The sequence below is a fragment of the Mus caroli genome, unplaced genomic scaffold (genome assembly GCF_978045245.1).
Source record: "Mus caroli unplaced genomic scaffold, Mus_caroli_1 scaffold_16, whole genome shotgun sequence".
Classification (NCBI taxonomy): Eukaryota; Metazoa; Chordata; class Mammalia; order Rodentia; family Muridae; genus Mus; species Mus caroli.
The window spans coordinates 35,014,811-35,032,659 of NW_028227271.1; the positions used below are offsets into that span (position 1 = coordinate 35,014,811).

The 17,849-nt window shown below is 43.2% G+C and overlaps 1 protein-coding gene across 3 annotated transcripts in view; it reads right to left on the minus strand.

Moving 5' to 3' along the window:
• Positions 1-17,849, minus strand: part of Khdrbs3 (KH RNA binding domain containing, signal transduction associated 3) — a 158,119-nt gene that overhangs the window by 54,434 nt on the left and 85,836 nt on the right. For all 3 annotated transcript variants that reach the window (XR_003834967.2, XM_029469898.2, XM_029469899.2), the window contains exon 6: positions 13,906-14,101. Coding sequence is in view for 2 of the 3 variants with exons in the window: in XM_029469898.2 (XP_029325758.1) it covers positions 13,906-14,101 (196 nt within the window). In the remaining variant the exon portion in view is untranslated. The remainder of the gene's footprint in view (positions 1-13,905; positions 14,102-17,849) is intronic.

The following is a 17,849-nucleotide window of genomic DNA, read 5'->3' on the forward strand; positions in this document are numbered from 1 at the left end:
GCTGGGGATAAGAAGAGTGCCCAGGCTGAGAACAAGGCTGAGCATTAACCAGAGAATGCTGGACAGGCAAGTGAACAAGAGTAGCTGAGGAATGGTGGACCTTATGAGGTCTGTAAACACTGTTTTCCCCCTATTTCTTTTTGTGAGACTATCTCAAGTGGCCCAGGCTGGCCTGAAACTTGATGTGAAGTAGAGGATGAACTTGAACTCCTGGCTCTACCTTCCAAGTGCTGGGAAGATAGGCATGGGCCAGCCTTTCTGTGTTTTGTCTGACAATTTAATGATATTACGACTTAGCTATCTCCTTGAGTTCTCTCTCCCACTTTCTTTTTAAAATTTTATTTTCCAATGTACAAAGCCACTGGTTGGTCATGTTTCCCTTACTTATTATATACTTTTATATGAATACATTCTTTTTCAGGTACAAACGGCAGTGAGTACATTATGTGCTATAATTTAACATGCAATTGAGTGGAGTAATGAAACATCACAGAAAAGATGTGGAGAGCCTGGCTGAGTCCCACATCTAAGGTGCTCACTGTTGTAGGACTCGAGTCAGGGGCTCACTACACTTTACCAGGACTACTCTGATACACCAGAGACTTCTTTACACTCGAGATCTTTGTGTTATTTCTCACACTTCTGCATTTCCTCTTAGAGATGATTCTCTTTTACGACATGCTAGGTAGGCATCTACTTCTCTGCCTCACTTCCGTGCCTCCAGTGTAGAAACCTAGCCAGTTCACCAGGTGCCTGTACCATCTCGCTGCCCTTGCTGCCTCTTGGCCTAGTCAGCTTTCTAGGCTGAAGTTCAAGTGGGTGGCTTCAATTCTGTTACAACATTTCAACCACATGAAACAGTCCATTGTGCCCGTACAATGCCAGCATTTGACCTAATGAGCACATTTCTATAACTACTCCTGGTGGATGGCTCACCTTGTGTTTCACTTACATTATGAACTCACAATGTCTTAAAAGATCCCTTCAGATCAGGTACAGACACATACAATGAGGATGCAGTAATGCTCACTGTTCTCCTGAGCAGAACACTGGGTAAAAGCAGGACAAACCACCTTGATTCCTCTCACCTAGTGCCATGATTATTTTCATCTTCTTCCCATTCCTCAGATGACCAGAAATGACTTAACTGGGTGGTAGAAACACATGCCAAGTAAATTACTGAATTGTTCTTGAAGTATCTAAGGAGCCCCTGCATGTTATCCGGAGGTATACAAAGGCATGCCCTCAACTACCTGGCACATCTATGTTAAGTGCCCTGGCCTTGCTGTCCTGCTGGTATTCCAACCATCCAGTAAATGTTTTTATATCCTTAACCTACCTTACACACCCCACTCCTCGGCACTGCAATATGAAACCTGAGGTCCACCCTACACAATTAGGTTCATTAGAACCTTTAGACTCTCTCCTATCATTTAGAATCTTTCAAAAGGACAAAGCATGGCTTTGCATTTAGCTCTTTAGTGTCTTCATCTAAACATTGTTCCATACATACCTAGCTAAAATCTAGACTTGCTGTTTCCTAATTTGCACTGTGTTTCCTGGCTCCTAAAGACACAAATCAAATCAGCACCTGAGTGGGCCCAGGAAGCAGTCTGCTTCTCATCGCTAGTCCGTCTACATGTTCTTTCCGCTGCCGCCTACTTGGATGACAGATGCTAGCTTGAAAACTGAATTATCATTTTGGACTATCATATTTATTATATTTGATATCATGTGTGATAACACATATATTTGGCAACTGTAATTATTTTTCTGACTCCTTTCTTGCCCTCTAGTCTACAAAGTTCCTGTGAGTTAGGATCAGTCCCTCCCCTTCCCTCTCCTTGCTGGTCCTCCCCTTCCCTCCCATCCCCCAACCCACCTCATGTGCACATATCATTATACTTTGTTCTTATTGGTATCCCACTGCCCTCCCTTACATCACCCAGCGGGTTTTCTTTCTTCTCCCAGTTAGTAATTATGCTAGGCTAATCAACCAGATTCAGGAAGATAAATACTGTTTGTTTCCTCTTACATGTGAAAATTAGGTTTAAAATTATGCACGTCTGTGTATGTAAGTGTCTTTATAATGTGTGTATGTCGGTCACTGGACTAAGAGAGAGATCATGAGAGATAAAAAAGAGGCCCTACGAGCAGTGAGGTAGAGGTGATAACTGAGTGCATGCAAAGCGAGTGGGGGCGGGGAGAACATGCAGCCTTGCTCCCACCTGATGCAGAGCAGGCAACATGGCAACACCTGCTGAGCAACTGCTGTTGATGACCAAGTAGCAGAAAATACAATAAATATTTCCTTGTGATGAATGTGAACCGAGGCAGCACTACAGAAGAAAGCAGGCACGGTGAGTATTACAGTGCTGAAAACCCTGATACTCGGACTGCATTGACACGGTTTTTGGTGAACACGCAGTATCAGTCTTCTGTGCTCTGCAGGTGATGACCTTTAGAACTCGATTCTCTTTCGGAATGCCAGAATGACGTCATCAAAACTGTTTAAAGGCATACAGGGAACTGTTCGTGCACACTCACTACAAAGCTTGCTTCTTCTTCATCAAGCACACATCTAAGATTTTCTGCTTATAAACAGCACCGGGACAATGGACCTGAGTGGACAACAGGCTACAGAACGAGCGTGTGCTCTGACACACATGGAAAACTTCCTGGACCACACCCAACCTGGCACAGGTTCAGGTAACAAGAATACTTGTTCTGAAGCCATCTTCCAGGACGCAAGAAACAGCATGGCCTACCCAGTTTAATTTTTGTCAAGAAAAATCAAGCATAATCTTTAAGCCTGGGACAAACATTTTAAATTGAGAAAATTTATAAGTGTGATTAAAAATATTGCTTTGGTGTGGCATCCTTTTAAAGGGAGATAATTATATTATGAATACTTTCACTTCAACTAGGGTGACAACTGGCCATTTCAAAAGGTGAGAAGTTTCCACACAGATGCAGTGCGAAAAGCTTCAGCAAATTTAAGGTTTACAATGATTATGTTGAGTTTATAAAGAAAATAATAAAGACTGCACAATTTAATGGTAGCTGGAACCTGGGAAATAATATCCTGGGCAATGTGGCTTCAACAATATCTTTAGTGATAGTGAACAGATGAGCAAAGTGGTTTTGCCTTCCTCCCACATCATCTGCATCAAACCTGACGTTTTAGCTCTGGGATGTCATGGGCACCTGTTGACCTTGCACTAATAAGCGGGGATTCAAGGCTGCTCCCATCAGGCTCTTCGGATGTGACAGTCACATTCCAAATCCACTTGTGGCCCTGGGTGGGTTGCATAGCTGTGGAGATGTCACTAATCCCTCAGAACCTCAACTTGGCAAATTGCAAAGTGGGAATCAAAACGCAGTGGTTACTACTTCCAATGGTTGTGTAAGATTAATAAAAAAAAAAAAAGTAGGTGAATGTGTTTGGCCAGTACTTTCCTAATAAAGACGACTGTTTCATTTAAGGACTTAACCCTTTTAACTCTAGAACCACCGAGTCAGAAAAAAGATCCAAGCTATCCAAGCATGACTTCTGTGAAAGTCTTAAAGCCGTGCCTGAATTAAGAACTGAATGTTCTGCACAGATTCTGATATGGTCTTTAGAGATATGTCTGCCAGCTACTACAGAATGTCTTCTTCTGATGTTGCACCTAACAAACATAGAAGGACACTGGTTGGATTTTCTAGGTACTCAAAACGTAAAAATCAATAAACAGTGACACAGTTAAATTAGAAATCTTACAAGCAAAGGGAAGGAATAACTATAACTGGGAAAACAATTAAGTGTTAAACTAGAAATGCCATAATGGCAGGAAAGAGGGGGGGAGCTTCTCAGATCTAAGGCACCAACTAGACATAAAATCAACTTTGCTCCTGTGCATCTGGACTGATAGCAGTCAGGGACCACCCTTGAGACAATTTCTGATTTAGAGGATGAAGGGCTGAGAAAGGATGCCACAAGAGATAACCAGTCAAGAGTATGAGTTAAGTGTTCAGACTCTAGCTTTGTCTATCTGGTGAACTAGTATCTTTCTTCCTCTTTTCCTTTTTGAGTTTTTATTTATTTAAATACCCTCCTTTGTTTGCTGGTTTTTCTCCATCTTCTTCTTCAACCCAGCAGGGGAGCAGATTTTTACTAATACCTAGTACATATATCAGGTCTTGTCTGCCACTATGCAAGCATCCAAGGATACTTTCTGAATGAATACATGGTTGGCAGGGATGGATGTCATGGACCTCTGTCTGAGTGATGACTGGCCAAAAAAGGCGGGCCCAGTGATGTCAGCTCTATGGAAATAGGAAGGTGCTGCGGGCCCACCAATGCAGAGGTGGACCTGAAAGCATTTGGCTCTAAGTTCTGTAAGAATTTTCCTTGCTCAGTGTTCAGAGCTCACTGAGAACCCTTTAGATCACTATCAGTCCCACACTGAAGGGACAATGAGCTTCTCTGCTTCAAAAGGCAGGACTGGGCCCAACAGTTAAACTCTCTTCATTTGCAAGTTGATCAAATGTTTGAGTGTTTTACTCAAGAGCAAAGTGAGTCATAAAATGAAAGGCCTAAGTACTCAGCTTAGAGACTGTACTGAGGGGCTCAGCTGGTCACAGGCCAGGAGGAATGAACACCCAGATCCAGACATGGAACACCAACTGTTCTGACAACTAACCCTATGTCATTTTGCAATTACTATCTTCTCCACCATCACGACTTTCAACACAAGCTGAGGGTTTTAGTCACTTGAGTTTTATGCAGATAAGAGTCAGAATAGCTACGATTTGGGGCCATGTTTCTTTCATTCAGGGTGATGACTTGTGGGACCCATTCCCGTTGCTGTACATGGCAAATACTGCTTCCTCCCCTTGCCTTGAAACACTGCTGTGCGTGATCGTGATCTGGCTGCTGCTTGTTTATCTCCTCCACCTGGGTCAGAGCAGTCTTCAGCTTGTTTTTGCCTATTGGTTTCCCACTGAGCCTCCTTCTGTACTCCCTTGTGTATCTCTGTTGGGAGTTGCTTCAGCTGCACCAAGGTCCTGGCAGCAGGGGAGGATGGTGCTGTAAGCAGTGTAGAACTTTTTCCAAAGCACACGTGTACAGATTTGCATTCCCACAGCAGTGCAGGGCACGTCTACTATTCCAAATCCAGCCAAGACCTGAAACCACCCCTTTTCCCTGTTTATCCCTGGCTGGTACGAACTGTTCTGGTGGTCTTCCTTCCTGAAAGATGAGGCTTTGCTGGTAAAGGAGACAGAGCCCGAGTCAACAGCAGCCATTCTTGGGTGACAGATAGAACCCTGAGTATTTTTGATATGATAGCATCTCTAGGTAATAAATGCTACTATTTCCAATTTGTAGATGAGGAACTGAGGCAGAACTAGGAGATGAGCCCAGCTAGCTGGGTGGCCTAGTTTACTACTATATCTGCCCCTGAGCCTTTCACTAGCCATCACCCGTTGTTGATGTAGTTGTATTTTAAACTATTACCCAACAGTTTTGTTTGTTGTTGTTTGTTTTGTTTAAATATTCAAATTAGAGTGTAATAGCTCTGAAGTGTCTTTTAGGACCCACATCCTGTCATGCACCTCACATTCTATTTATCCCCAAATAAACTATACAGCATAAAACATCTCTATGAGGATAAAGAGGGCCACAAACTTCATCAGTGACATACCTGCCATCAAACTCCTAGTCTGTGGACCACAGCCTTCTCTGGGTATAGGAGTCTCCAGAGAAATCTCTCCCAGCTAACCTAGGCTACCCCATCCGGGGGGTACTAGTTCCCTACCCAAGGGTAATCCTACATCCTCTATAAACCTTGTATCTTTGATCCTCTCTTTCTATTATTTACACACAAGTTAGCTATGTATATTATTACCCTTAAAGTCAACTGTGTTTTTTCTCGCTATCAAGAAACCACAGAGTCTTTCCCAAACATGGGGCCCTGATGATAAAAAGGGGCACTGTGTCTGCCTGCCATCAATAACTTTCTGGGAAAGTGTCAAACAGGAAAGATCAAGTCACTGTTAAGATGACAATGCAGCCACACAGGACGCTGACCACCTGAAGGAAACCAGGCTGTGAGCAGATGAAAGTGAGGGGGGAAAGAGCTGGAGGAGACCACACACAACCAGTGGCTCATCTGACATTAGCACAGGAATTATAATCTCAGCTGAAAGTGACCACGAAGGAGGTGAGAGAAAAGTGTCTGTATCCTGCGGGGATTCATGTAACATGTGGAATTATTTTGTGCAGTTTTCCATTCCTGAAATGAGTCTGCTATTCAAGCAGTTTAGGAAGGGGCCTGACTTGTGAGGTATCCAACAGATCATTCCTACAAACTGCGGATTCTTGATCTTCACTCTTACTTCTGTTAAACGGAATGTAAGAAATTATACAACATTCATGTTTTTATCTAAATGAGTTATCTGTGGGCTTTTCAAATCATGTTTATGGTTTTTTTAAAAAAATGCATTTTCATAAATAACCTTTTCATAGTCTGTACTTTGTTTTAATCAAAATGTTGACTATGGCAAACAGGCGGGTTGAAGCAGACAGGAATTAGTTACCTGTCAACAGTATCCAGCAAGGGCTGCACTGGGGAAAGGGGAAGACAGCAAATCCTTCTTCTGCACAAAGTTCCAAAATCTGCCCGCATTAGTTTTCGGTAAAACCATGTATGGCGACACAGACACACACCTATGACCATAAATAGCACTTGGGAGGCAGGGAAGAGCAGGTCTCTGAGTTCAAGGCCACCCTGATATACACAGTAACAGCTGTCTCAGAAACAGCAACAATAAAACAAATGAAACAACAACCAAAACCCCAAAACTTCAGGCAAGGGTGAGTGAGAACATTCCTCCATCTTGACTCTTCACACACACTCTCTGCTAAGGAGTGATAGGTAAATGTCAAACACGCCTGGCTTTCCCTAATGGCCTCCCTGGTGTTTCTGCACTGGGATGTCAAAAGAGTTCATTCCTAGCACAATGGAGGAAGTGGTAAAGTGTTCCCAAGTGACAGGTGAGGAGACCATTTTCGTCAAAACAGCTTCCATCTAGTACAGCTTTAATGGACCATAATGGAAGGGAACAGGGCAAGCTGGGGGGCCTCTGCTTCTACTCAAAAGCATCTGACCCTCAATGGGCTTGAGCCACAGCTGACATCTTGTGAGGAAATACTCTCCTGAAGTGGCAGGCAAAGCATGCCTGATATACCGGGGCTTCATATACTGGGGCTTCATAGTCACCATATAAAGGGCAGCTGCCTGGTCTCTCATTCAAAGCAGTTGTAGAGCACAATGGGTCCCTGAATTGGAATGGAATACATGAATCATTGACAAGAGCTTGCTGCTTTATTGGTTCTGTGGTCATTCACAAATGAAGTTACTCCAGGTGCCACAGGCCCATTCAATGTCAACACAAATGAGTGGTGACGTCACTGGCGTAAAGTGCATGGCTGGCTACACTTAATGAGCTTGCTTCGAGCTCTGACTCTGGTACTCTTTTGCTCATTTTCTTATTTCTTCTGGCCTATAGCATTCTCTGAGTGAGTATATGGAAAACAACAGCTTTGGTCTAGGGACCTAATCCTAGCTCGTTCCATTCCCTCTTAGCCCTCAGGAGCCATTGTGGCATTGGCTGGGTGCTGATCTGAGACTTGGTGAGCCCTGTCCTTCATTTCCAGGCAAGGCACAGCCAGGAGTGCTCCTCTGAGTTGCATAAACAATTCTGAAAGTGAAACTTAGAGCAGCCTGCTCACCACTCACCATATCCCTATGGAGCATGCAGATGCCTGCTTGCTGCCTCCTGGGAACCTGGGGGGCGGGCGTGCAGGGACAAGGACGCTTGCTTCTGCCATTCTGAGCTGTCAACTGGAGGAGCCTTTGCTGTCCCTCTAATTTACAGAGTACAGCCTTCCAAGGCCATACACACCACACAGGCAACTTCAGAACAGTCGCCTCCTCTATTTAATAAGCAAGTTGTGGCTGTATAACAGAAACATATCCAAGACCTTCATTATTTTTACCAACTTCTAGGACTGCACACAGAATTCCCCACAAGCTAAGATAGGAGATTTACATCTCAGTTCAGTCTTATACATTGAGTGCCAACGGTACCTTATTAAGACAGCAGGAGACATTGCCCAGGCTTCAAAGTTGAATCAATCATAATTAAATGAATCAGAGAATCAGAATAATATGATTGAATTTCTAAGACAATTTAAGTTTATGCATCATGAAGGAATCAACAAATCTGACTTTTTAGAGCCATTTCTGGGGTCAGCATGATGGCTCAGTGAGTAAAGGCACTCTGCCAAGCTTGACAACCTAAGCTCTGTTAGTATTCTGTCTAGACTCCACCAACACAGTTACCAGGCAATAGCCAGGTATGCTCCTCCCCACAGTTAGCTGGCGACAGACAGGTATAACTGGCCCACTATAAACAGGGCTGCTTGCCCCCTCCTTTCTTACTCCTGCTTCTCTTCCTTGCCTCTTGCCTTCTTGCTCCCCCTCTCTTCCCCATTTCCTTCCCCCCTTTCCCCATGGTCATGGCTGGCCTCTACTTCTCTACTCTCTCCTTCTCTCTGCCTCTACTACTTTCTTAACTCCCCTCCCCATGCCCTGAATAAACTCTATTCTATACTATACCATCCTGTGGCTGGTCTCTCAGGGGGAAGGGATGCTTTGGCAGGAGCCAGCTGAGGCACCCCCTTGCCCCACACCTCACCACACCCCCATAGAATATATTCTTATATCTCTTTATCTTTTTATAATCATAACAAGCTCTGTCCCTTGGAGCCACATAGTAAAATGAGAGAACTGACTCCTCTAAATTGTCCTCTGACCTGCTGACACACAACTGCATACACGCATATACAACAAGCCAAATAACTTTTTTTCAAAACTATTTTAGTATTCCCAATATCCACAGCCACTCAGCTTCAGTTTTTTTTATCCTTATTTTAATACTTGCTTTTTGTATTTGAAATCAGCCTTTCTACTTGATGGAATTAGTTTCTGATTAGCCCTCTCTTGGGTTGTTAAAGGAAGCCAAGTGTCCATGGAGAAACACCCCAGTATGGACTCCTCAAGCTAGGCAAAGTTACAGACATGGAGAGGGACTGCAGATCTGCCAGCTACTGTATCAGTATCATCTACAAACAGAGAAGACTCTCCATCCCAGAAAGGCTAAATAACAAGGATAAAAATAACAGAGTGCATCCAAAAGGATGCTGGAATGCCCTGTTAGCCTTTAGGACTAACAGATTCCTCATTAAATGCAACTAGTGTTTCATATTTCTTAGTTCATTGAATGAACCCTCTACTGTTCACGAAAACTGGTTTAAAATAGTCCATTTTACTTCATTAAGAAGGTGGGAGAGCATATGAAGACATAGCCATGAATTAGATATAGCACAGTAATAGCCAAGTTAGTCACCTTTGGTACCGTTAGGTGGCATCTATAAACTGTCAGGCCCCAAGAAAGGCTCCTGCAAATAGAGATAAACATAAAGGCAAGAAACACACTGCCTACTGCTCACAAAGCCAAGTCAGGGAGCTAAAGGCAGGGACAGGGCTAAGTGGCCAAGAGGTGACACAGCCATCTAAACAAATTGGAGAGTCCAGTGTCCTGGAAGAACGTAAGCAAGCAAGAAAGCAGTCACTCAAGCTCCAGTTCCTGTCACCGGACCTGAGCTGCTTATAAGGTCGGCAAAGCACCAGGCTAGAGAGACAAGCCACCAAACTTTCCAAATGGCCGTGTTAGAGGTCATGGGTTCCGTTGGCCCTGCTCCTCCTTGGGGTAAGCTTTTCCAGTGTTGTGTCTTGGCCCTTCCCTCACAAGGAAAGCCTTCTGAAATGACCCATCTGCCTTTTCCTTTCTGGCTGTTTTCTTCAGCTCTTTTTATGTGTGTCTCTACCACCTTAATCTCCCCTGCTTGGCTCACTGCACATTCACTCTGTTTTATGGGATAAAGTATTGTTCAATCCTATAATTGAAAACAACAACGGCTATTCAGATCTTCCAATTCAATCATCCGTTTTTTTCTTTGGCCTTTGACACTAGCAATGCCTAATGAGGACAAAGGCTTCAGCTGGAGCAGGGGACAGTTAAGACTAGAAAACGCACTAAAAGAAGCCAAGAGCTGTGGGAAGGCAGGCGATGCTCAGGTCTCTGTGTTGTTGAGGAGTGCACAGCACAAAGGAGGCCTGCAAGCTGACATGCTGTGAACAAAAGGCAGCTGATGGTCCAACAGTCAGTCGGAGGACAGGACAGACACTCAGCTTCATCCTGAGGACCCTTGTAGAATTCTAAACCAGTTTCTCTCCTCTCAGTAGGAGAGAGTGACAGCATGTGTAAAATCTGCCTACAAAGCTTTTGCATAACCCGTGTTACTGCTGGACATGTCATGCATGGTGACTTGAATCCATGCCTGTGGCTATCCTTGCACAGTCAACAGTATTTGGTTCCCGATAAAGGATTATTTCCATTAAAGCAGAGCTGTTACTTATTCCCAGACTAACACATCAGTCATAACAAATACTACAATGGTAATAGGTCAGCAAGGCAGCGTTGCCCTGACAACTTGAACACCTGAAGAGTTGACTGTGGCTCTTGCCATGTGTGGCCATGTCAGGCAGAAACTGTAAGGAGCCAGAGGTCCATTGCTTACTTAGGACTGGGAGGGAGAGTGTTGTGGGGTAACCTGTAGGATCTCTGATAACTTAAGAGAGCTTGTGCCCAATCAAGGTAAACTGTAAGACAACGGATACTGTCCACAGAGTTTGGTGTGCCAGGAGACCCACATATACAGAGCAAATGTGAAGTCTGACAACAGCAGGAACTCCACCCAGACCAGGCATCCTCCTCCCAGCACTGACTGATGAGTGCCTAAGATTGTGCAAGGAGAATAAAATCCTCTATAAAAGCAGCACTGCGAGAGAGCCTTTCCCTTTTGCAGTTTGTCAGTTGCAGATAACTGATAAGATCCTTCAGGGACAGAAATGCAGCTGCCACGTACAACAGGGATGCATGCCTGCCCATGTGTGTGTTTTCTTTTACTGTGACCAAAAAGCAGCATGCCCCGAGACTGCAGGAATGTTAGGATCTGCCAGGTGTCGTCTTCCTGTGTGGTCACACTTTGAACTGTTAAAGTGCTCACAGTGAAAACACTATAGGTTACACTAATTAAAGTTTCAGTTGGGTATAAGAAATAGGTTGGTGTCACAGGGAAAAAGTAACTTCTTGTTCTTCAGAAAAAGAAACGTGGGGTTACAGTAATTATGGCTAATTTCTCTACCTTAAAGCAAGTGCAAGAAGGCCCTGGTGCATACTCAAAGACTGAAAACACATCCAGTATCTATTTTCTGCATTTTTTTGAAAATAGCAACGGTGATCTTCTTTGGTTTCCTGGAATATTTGTTAGCCTATTCAAGGGGAGGCTTTGTGTTGACCATGGCGAGGCAGCTCTACTTGCAGCCTCTGCACGTGCAGCCTATGCTCTCCGGGATGGTAATCCCCCACACACACTATCAGACAGCACCACTCTTCTGGGTGACTGAGTCAGAGAATCCTTTGTGATTGTGACTATTGATGAAAACACTGGGCTCAGAGGCATTTCAGAGGATGCAGCTCTCCATCACTCATCCAGGGAGAAATCCATCCAGTTGCATCAGGACATCCCTGCGAGTCCTCCTTCCACATCCTTGAGATGAGTTCTCTACATAGCGAAATTAATGACAACATGGCCATTAACTGTGCCTTTCTTGGGCCTGTATGAGAATGTCGTTCTATTTTAGAATACTCATTATTAAGACGATGCACTATCTCAAGTATCCAGACAGGCTTTCTCAACAAGGCATCAAGTATGCAGGATTTCAAATACACACACACACACACACACACACACACACACACACACACACACACACACACACACCAGGATTCCTCCTCCAGGCTAGGTGTAAATAAACCACTGCATGATACCCCATCTTCATATATACTTTAGAAATAGCCACCAAGACAATAAGTGCTAAATCAATTTTTAAAAATGAAACTGGGCCAGTTAAATATAATCAAACAAGAGTTATGGAAATAAAGTTTTTTTGCTACTGAATATCTGTTAAGGACTTTTAAAAATTATTATTCACTATAGTGTCAGGAATCAAATCCGAGGCTGCATGTGTGCTATGCAAATAAGCTAAGTCCCAGGCCTCAAGGACATCTTTAGAATTTACATTTCTGAACTGCAGAAGAACTCTCCTTAGACATAGGGAAAGTCTGATATCCTTAAAACAGCAAAAAGGTCTCTAATTTACTTCGGGTTATTGTATTTTTAAATTCTTATCCCCCACCCTTTCTTCTTCATAGTTCTCCATTTTCTCTCACCAACTTAAGGTGCCATAAACCAGCTAAGTCCTGAAAACAGAAAGGGACACAAACTGTCCTTAATCAAGTCAGTGGTAACCTCCATTGCCTAACTCATTTCAAATAGATGGTGAAAGAGATTCCACGATCTGATTCTCCACAATCCCTGCCTGGCAATTTCTAGAACATCATCCATCCATGTTGGTCCAAGACCTGTCGGCTAAGCCAGCTGGGAATACTGTGACTATGGCACACAGCCACAAGAACTTCAACAGCATTCTTTGTATTTGTGGCCCCTATTCCTTTTGGAAGGGTCAACATTTGTGGAAGAACTCAAGGCATGGCCATCACTGTCAGTTTCACAAGAATATAAGGAAACAGGAAAACCAACAATGTTAGGGGATGAAAAAAGAGCAAAGAGGCTCAACAGCAAGACAGAGAATCTGATTCTAAACAACAGCATGTTGAGTATAAATGAAGGGCTCTCTGCTAAGTCAAAGGAGCTAAGGATGGCCCATCCCTGCCCACCCATCCACATGTTCAGTTTATGTGAGAGAGTGACTGTAACAATAGCTGTAATACTCAAGAGTTCTGCAGCTGCCCCCATGAGGTTCTCCTGCAATAGCTGACCTACACAAAAGCAGCAAAAGCAAGCAGATGATATGGGAAGGGCAGTCTAGGCCAAAACCCTAAAAAGACAATTCTCATGGACTTCTTTTAAGTTCAGAATGTGGAAGTCAAAGCAGCCACAGATGATATTAAGCAGGATTCTAGAGACTCTGGGATAACTGCAACCTCTTAGAAACTGTGCGAAGTACCTTCATAGCACAGTAGAGTAAGAGATCTTACTTCCAATATCTGATTCCTGCCACTATTGCCCTTGACAACTTCCCTTTGACTTCCCTTCAGTACGACCATCTATTATTGACTTCTCATTTTTTTCTACCTGTGATAACAAGGAACCAATACCAAGAATCCTACGCATTGACATTCTTACTGAGTCCCTTCACTTCTGTACTACTTTTTCAGTTCTATTTCTTTCTCTTACCTTAACTACAAGCCATACCTGAGACTCTGAATTGGTAAAGAAAACTAATCAGTGCAAAAAAAATGGAATTTTAATTTTCTTGACTGAAAAGAACTTCCTTACGAAGCTTACTGAGCAGATGGAGATGAGACATGAAAAGGTTGTAACACCATCTCAGGACTTTTAGGCAATCACTTTTCAACTGACTGACTTCCTCAGATGCAACCTGAACTGGAATATGAAAGAAACAGTGTTCTAGTCCATTCATGGACAAGCTTAATAGCTCTCTGCTTGACCCATGTTGCATTCCTTACAGCTGAAATTCTGACTTAGTTTTAAGCAGCCTTGAAACTGATCCTATACTTTTGAATCCCTTTGCTAAGTGGTTTTAATGTCAACTATTTGCTAAGCTGAGGAGGTGAACAAGAGAAGCAAAGGTGACACATTATCTGGACTAGATCAACTTGGTCTCCAACACCATCACCTTTACTTACATACTCTCCATAGGTCTCCTGTGTTGGGGGTGGCGGGGGAGGTCTGTATCCGGTTGGGGGGACACCTCTTGCTCTGGGAGTGAGAAGGCCTCTTCCCCGGCTCACTGGCCCTCGGGTGGAAAGGACTCCTCGGGGAGTTGGTGTCCCACGTGGTACCCCAACTGCAACAGGCCTGGCTGTGACTCCTCCTCTTCCCCTGTGAGCAAGAGGGTCAAATTATCAGTACCTGTCAGATTTTCTAGCATGGTATTCTTCACACACATTGACATCTCAGACAATTCACTGTCTTATACTTCTGTAAAATACATTAAGGACAAGCACAAAGTAACACACCTGGGGAATATCCCAGGCAGAGCTTAGCTTCTTTGTTGTCACAGTGGGATACTCTGATTTCTGGGAGACCACACAAATGATGCTGTTCCAAAATGGAGCAAATGTGAGTAACCCATGAGTGGGCCCTATCTTGTTCATCTACAGACAAAGAGACCAAGACTTGCAGAGATCTTAAAATTGCCTCACACACAGAGCAAAGCAGGGATTCAAAATGGATGCTACAGTTCCACCTAAGGCCAACACAGAACAGGCTTTAAGGAAACAGAAGCAGGCATCCATGAGGGGTTTGACACTTCTAGGTCAGCCTTCCACAGCAACCTGCAAATGTAGAGTAAGGAGTGCTGCCTAGAGTACACACACCCCTCCATTCTTGATGTTCCCTGAGTCTCTTCTGGTGTCTCCTGAGTCCCATTTGGGATAAGGAAGTGCACAGGCAGATTATGGGTAAAGACATCACCTGTGTTAAAGAATAGATTTAGTTCTCTTTTTTTTGCAATGAAAATGGAAACGTTTTACTAAAATGTTATTACTTCCTTCTGTATGATTTAACTTCAGATGCATTCTGAAAGGTATCCTGAATTAGTAATGGTGAGGGGACACTAGAAGTTTCTAGGAACCAATGTGTTCTACTTTGAGACTCTAATGTGGCCCCAGAAGGCACTTTTCCTACAAACTTACTAGGAAAATAAGGTGAGAAATATGTAAACAAGGGAAGAGTTTTAACTGCTCAAGATTACCACATGAGACACAAGGGCTTGTATGAATTTACCACATAATAGGGAATAAACAAGGACACTGTAGATAAGACACATTCAGTTTGATAAACTTGGGGAACTAAGACATGGCAATAAGAAGCAGCTCCTGGGGAAATGACCTGAAGAGCTTGTAATACCATGAAACTATTACTGTATCACAAGAGCAATAAACAACAACAACAAACCAACTCTTTGTTTACATTTTGAGACATGGTCTCACTATATAGCCCCAGCTGGCACAGAACCTACTATGTAGACCAGTCTGGCTTCTGATATTATAGGACTGACACCTTGATGTCATTCAAGAACTAGATAGTGCCAGGCACAAGGAGCTATGTGTACCTTTCTTAGCTTTGTATCATGACTTCTCTCACATTTAGATATTGTGTAACCAAGTACCTAGGCTTTGTTCATCTTTTGCCATAACGAAAACTCAAGATAAATTTGAGTCCCAACCATTAACTGGGGCCAGCTTTAAATAAAAGGTAGTACACATGTCATAACCATGGCTCACATGAGAAGAGGAAGAGGTTTTTCTGTTACATTATAGAATAAAGAAAGTAGTTCTCTTCCTTACTTTTGGTAACATCACCACCTTAATGGAAAGAGAACCAAATTAGAAATTGCCAATGATTTAAGGGACACTGACTTTTACACACTGGTATTGAGTATCTTCCATTGTGATATTCTCCAGAATGGAGACTCATTCTGAGTTACTATTTGATAACATGGTATGCAAGAGCTATTAGGTAACACAATAAAATTTATTACATACTTGAATACATATAATAAATGTCAGGATATATGCATTTGTGCAGCAAGTTTACTTTGTGTTACTCAAAAGAACATTTATAGACATATTCCAAGATGGTGATACCTACTTCTGTACCCACATGTGGTCATGCATAACTAAATGATGGATAGTTACAGGACTCTGTTAGATGTAGTTGGGGTACACATTTATAAACTAGACAACAGAACCTCCTGCACACTTAGTGTACATTGCTCTCCATGCTCTGCTTTTACAGGACAGGCAGTTTAACACCTTGTTTATATCACTGTTACCATGGTTACTGCATCACTTAGACTATAGAAATTTGTTTTAGCTGTATCATATTCTAATAAAACCAATCTCACATGTTACAGGACTGCACAGCACAGCAATGCGTGCCCTGGGAGGCTGTTTCTTATCTGTCTGTCTGTATATGCTGTTTCCAGTCCACGAAGACAAGTGTGCATCTGCACATGTAACAATGTTACAGAAAACACATTACTCCCACAGGGCAACAGGAAGCAGGACAGGCGGTAAACATTGTTTAATATCACTGTTGCTATGGTTACCTCATCAGGCAGCAGGAAGTGGCCAGGCATGGACAGAACAAGGTGGAAGAGTTTCATAAATACCTAATGAATATACTGTTTTGCACGTGACCTAATGCAAATAGATTAGCTCTCATCATGTGAAGATAAAACTAGCAACATCAGTAGGCTGAGTAATGTCAGGCCAACCCCTGTTCTGTTGCCTGATTCCCAGGAACCAGACAGGGCGTGTTAATTATGGGAGAAGGACTGATGGAATGACCAAACTCTTCCATCCAGTCGCACACCCCTTACAAAAGGGAGGCAGAGGGGAATGACAAGAGGAAGAGATTGTAAATATGGAGGACCAGTGAGTGATGGGGTCATCCCTAGGAACAGAAGAGACAAGGGAAAAATTGACTCCTTGTCAAAACCTCAACCTTGGCTTAATGACACTGAATTTGGGCATCAAGCTTCTGTTGCTGTGAGGAAAAACAAAAACAAAACTTCTACCTGAAAGACACCAGATTTGTGGCAATTAGTCATGGTGGACCACAGAAAACTACAGCAAAGTAAGTACTTATTTCAAGCAAAACCAAAAGGTGGACAGGAACACGCCCACTTGCTGAGCATAGCGGTGGCTCACAACTCACCTGCAGCCCTGCTTACTAGCTCTTTTTTTCTGAAGGAACCCAGTGCTCAGGCTCTCAGGCCTGGCCTACCATGCAGTCGCACAAATAGCTTTGAATCAGCACACTCCAGAAGTAGCTTTCATTCTTCAAATGAGCTTGGAAATATAAATACTATTTTAAATTCCAACAAATACTCGATCTGAAATGTACCTGATGTATCTAAAAGAGACATTTCTATACAGTGCCCAGCTTAACAGAAGAGTTTAAGTTTCTAGCTAAAGTGGTGGAGCAGGCTCTAGTCCCAGAACTAGGGGACAAGAGGGGAAACACTGCCCCTCGAAAACCCTAAAACAACTTCATCAACAAAAATTATTCTTGTCTCCACTGATTTTAAATAGCCAACTCAGTTTTTTTGGCTTTTTTTTTTGGAGCAATTTTTTCCTATTATAAGTTAACCAACAATTCAGAGACAGAAATAAAAACTCTGTGTCCACGTGTCAGCTCAGTAGTTTTCAGCAGCCGCAGGTCTGATAGTGCACATAAAGGCAGAGGCATTCATAGAGTCTTCCTGCCTAACACTGCTAAGCACTGGGGTGAAACTGTCCATTATGGAGCAGTAAGTACACACACAGGGTAGCCTCACAGTCAGTATACACACAGGGTATCCTCACAGTCAGTATACACATACAGGGTATCCTCACAGTCAGTATACACATACAGGGTAGCCTCACAGTCAGTACACACACAGGGTAGCCTCACAGTCAGTACACACACAGGGTATCCTCACAGTCAGTATACACACACAGGGTATCCTCACAGTCAGTATTCACATACAGGGTATCCTCACAGTCAGTATACACATACAGGGTATTCTCACAGTCAGTACACACACAGGGTATTCTCACAGTCAATACACACACAGGGT